Source organism: Acanthopagrus latus, chromosome 6 (genome assembly GCF_904848185.1).
Source record: "Acanthopagrus latus isolate v.2019 chromosome 6, fAcaLat1.1, whole genome shotgun sequence".
NCBI classification, from domain to species: domain Eukaryota; kingdom Metazoa; phylum Chordata; class Actinopteri; order Spariformes; family Sparidae; genus Acanthopagrus; species Acanthopagrus latus.
In genome coordinates, this window is record NC_051044.1 from 33,483,298 (window position 1) to 33,486,860 (window position 3,563).

Genomic DNA, 3,563 nt, shown 5'->3' on the forward strand with positions numbered 1-3,563 from the left:
AATGACAGTGATGAAAACAATTTGGCCTGTAGATTAAATGATTCTAATTGTCCAAAGGTTCAACTACATGCCTGGACCAGCCTGTTGAACAGTAAGTCAGTTGCAATATCATCACAGCATCTATGGTAATTCTAGCAGCCTTCGTTGAAATACAGTCCTTGATATTGGACATTTAGGTTGTATTTGACCCTGCTGCAGATCATCTTTCAGTTTTGAATTAGAGATTCATCTCTAACACAATCCCAAAGGCACAGACAGAGCCAGGAATCTTTTTTTGCCAGTGTTGAGGTGGGGGATGACCAATATGTGGAATGCTGAAGAAAAAGTGCATACAGACTGTAAAACGAGCTGGCTATCACAATCTTTGCTGCTTTATATCTATTTCAATATGACTTGGGCCAGACAGTTTTGTGACATGACTAAAGCACCACCTAGCCCCGCAATAGTGCCATGCCTGCCCCTAGATGTTTGAATTTGTCAGACTTGGATAGGAGAGAGGACTCAGACGCAGTAATGGCAGAAGTAATGTCAGGTTTTATTAATCTGTTTTTGCAACTCTTCAGAAAGAATGACAACGAAATGGCAATGAAAATCTCAGAGACAAACAATAAGAAACACAGAACAACAAAAAGCGCTCCTGAAGGAGGAAAACCTACTCTGTCCTGGAATAACCAATAAAGTATAAAATTGCAAATCAAAATCACACCAAAGAGGAAGCACAAAGGCTAAGAAATATATCTACTCTGTCTTATGAAAGTTAACAAAAGATCGCTCCAGAAGGAGGAAAATGAAAAGCTATGAAAATCTCAAAATACAAAATCAAAACCTAACCAGAAAATTGCAAAATCAAAATCACTCTTCTCAAGAGGTCAAAAATCAGATAAACAAAACAATGGCAATACTTAACGAGACAAGGTACTGTGGATCAGGGCTTCTTCGGTACATGACATGGAAGACGAAATACTTTGGCGACGCAGACAGGGGAAGACAAAGACTTTATACACATGGGGGAAGGGAACACAGATGAAAACAATCAAGGATTATATTGGCATGAAAGACACTCTTTTCAGCTTTAACATACAGTTGATGTTCAAGAAGTCTTTTAAGGACTCGGGTTACATGTTCTTGGTGCGTGGCGAGGTCGGGAGAATATATCAAGATGTCGTCCAAGTAGACGTACACGAACTGGTCCAGGAAGTCTCTTAGCACGTCATTGATCATGGCCTGAAAGCAGCAGGAGCATTAGTAAGACCAAAAGGCATTACACAGTATTCACACCCTCTGGGTGTGTTGAAGCCGGTCTTCCACTCATGTCCCTCTCTGATCCAAACCAGGTGATAGGCGTTACGAAGATCAAGTTTGGTGAACATCTTAGCCTGTTGCAGCTGGTCGAAGACAGAGGCCATCAGAGGAAGAGGGTATCGATTCTTAATAGTTATCTCATTCAGCAGGCTGTAGTCAAATGCAGGGGCATAGTGAACCATCCGTTTTACCCACTAAGAAGAATCCGGCCCCAGCCGGTGATGATGATGGGCGAATTAATCCCGCTTTCAGGGAAGCGGAGATGTAGTTGTTGATGGCATTCCTCTCATGACCGGAGATGGAATAAAGACGCCCCTTGGGGATCGTAGAGCCGGGGATCAGGTCAATGGCGCAGTCGTAGGGACGATGAGGAGGGAGAGACAAGGCTTTAGCTTTGTTAAAGACCTCTTTGAGGTGGTGGTAACATCTTGGGACTGAGGTCAGGTCCGGATATTCTGGGCCTGTGACAGGGTTAGTGGAAAACAGGTTTATCTCTGCAACTGGTTCTACAAGGCAGCGTTCGGTGCATTCCTCCCCCCATTCTCTGATCTGACCACTCTTCCAGTCGATGTGAGGGTTGTGGAGAAAGAGCCAGGGTTGTCCCAGAATCAGAGAGTGGGAGGTGGAGGTGAACAGGTGAAATTGAATATTTTCGTGATGATTTCCAACGGACAATTTTAGTGGACTGCTTATATGAGTAATGACAAAGATATCTGCACCGTTAAGGGAACAGACAGGAATGGGTCTGGCTAGGGGTTCACAGTGTGTAATTTCTTGGCTAAGTTCCAGTCCATTAAGCTCTCATCTGCTCCTGAGTCAAACACATCCATGTCATATAGTGAATTAAGCTTAACCTGAGTGAGAACACGGACAGTGGTCTTAGCGACCTGATTTGAACTCACCACAGGACCTTTCTTGGCTGGGCAGGAGCTGACGAGGTGGCCGGTTTCTCCACAATAGAAGCACCTTCCCTCCTGGCGCCTCTTCTGGCGTTCCTCTTGGGATAATCGAGCTCGTCCTAGTTGCATGGGCTCCTCGTCAGTACGAACCCGAGGATTTTCCGGAGGTGCTCGGTGCGGGGTTGGCCATCTTGATTCCATGTCGGTCTCGGTCTCCTCGTTTCAATTCGCGTTGTTTCCGGAATTGCGTATGTCGATTGTCCGTGCGAATTGCGAGGGCGATGAGTGCATCCAGACTCGCAGGCAAGTCTAGTGGCACAAGGAGATCCTGAATGTCCGCCGACAGACCTCTCAAAAAGACGTCGTAGAGGGCGGCATTGTTCCACCCACTCTCGGCTGCCAGCGTGTGAAAGTGAATGGCGTAGTCACAGACCGAGTCTTTACCTTGTCTCAAGGTGCTGAGTTCCTGGGCCTTCTCCCTACTGGAACAAACAGGGTCAACAGTTCTGGTTAGCGCCGTCTGGAAGCCTGCGATCGTCTCGCATGCGGTGGAGTTTCGGCTCCATTCGGCCGAAGCCCAAGCTTTGGCCCGCCCTGTTAGATGGGAGATCATGAATGCTACCTTAGCTCGTTCGGTAGGAAAGGCTTGTGGCATAAGCTCGAAATGAATAGAACAGTCAATTAAAAAGGTTCAGCAGAGTCCAGGCTCACCAGCATACTGGGTTGGTGGCGCCAGCTTACAGGAGGCTACTCCGGAAGACGCTGGTACTTCCGGGGTGGCTGGAGAAGGCGGAGTCGGGGTTGCAGGGCTTTGTCGACAGAGTTGTCCCAGTAGCTTTTGTATCTGTGAGGAGAGTTGCCCCATGTTGGCAGCCATGGCAGTCTGAAACTCCTCCTGGCGATTAAGACGAACTTCCTGGGTTCGTAGCACCTCTGAGAGTCGCTCTGCCTCTGCTGAGTCCATGTCTGGCCAAAGTATACTGTCAGACTTGGATAGGAGAGAGGACTCAGATGCAGTTATGGCAGAAGTATAATGTCAGGTTTTATTAATCTGTTTTTGCAACTCTTCAGAAAGAATGACAACAAAATGGCTATGAAAATCTGAGAGAAAAACAAGACAAACAACATGAAAGAATAACAAAAAGCACTCCCGAAGGCGGAAAACCTACTCTGTCCTGGAATAACCAATAAAGTATAAAATTACAAATCAAAATCACTCCGAAGAGGAAGCACAAAGGCTATGAAATATATCTACTCTGTCTTATGAAAGTTAACAACAAAAGATCGCTCCAGAAGGAGGAAAATGAAAAGCTATGAAAATCTCAAAATACAAAATCAAAACCTAACCAGAAAATTACAAAA

At 45.8% G+C, this 3,563-nt stretch overlaps 1 protein-coding gene across 2 annotated transcripts; it reads right to left on the bottom strand.

Moving 5' to 3' along the window:
- Positions 1-584: 584 nt before the first annotated feature.
- On the bottom strand, positions 585-3,170 carry LOC119021483. 2 transcript variants are annotated; one of them, XR_005075604.1, is made up of 3 exons: positions 2,913-3,170; positions 2,205-2,795; positions 585-1,763 (listed from the first exon to the last, which is right to left on the bottom strand). XR_005075604.1 is itself a non-coding variant. In XM_037101787.1 (2 exons), the coding sequence occupies exons 1-2, from the start codon at positions 3,163-3,165 to the stop codon at positions 2,341-2,343; spliced, it is 708 nt and encodes a 235-aa protein (XP_036957682.1). In that variant the 5' UTR covers positions 3,166-3,170; the 3' UTR covers positions 585-2,340. The 2 variants fall into 2 exon arrangements, 1 of the variants encoding a protein (XP_036957682.1); XM_037101787.1 differs by having other exon boundaries at positions 585-2,795.
- Between the last annotated feature and the right edge of the window lie 393 nt (positions 3,171-3,563).

Bases quoted from the DNA above. Each gene is read 5' to 3' on its own strand.
- LOC119021483 (XM_037101787.1), bottom strand. From the start codon at position 3,165: ATGGACTCAGCAGAGGCAGAGCGACTCTCAGAGGTGCTACGAACCCAG. The intron at 2,796-2,912 runs GTGAGCCTGGAC...CCCATCTAACAG, and splicing joins GCCACCAACCCAGTATGCTG to GGCGGGCCAAAGCTTGGGCT.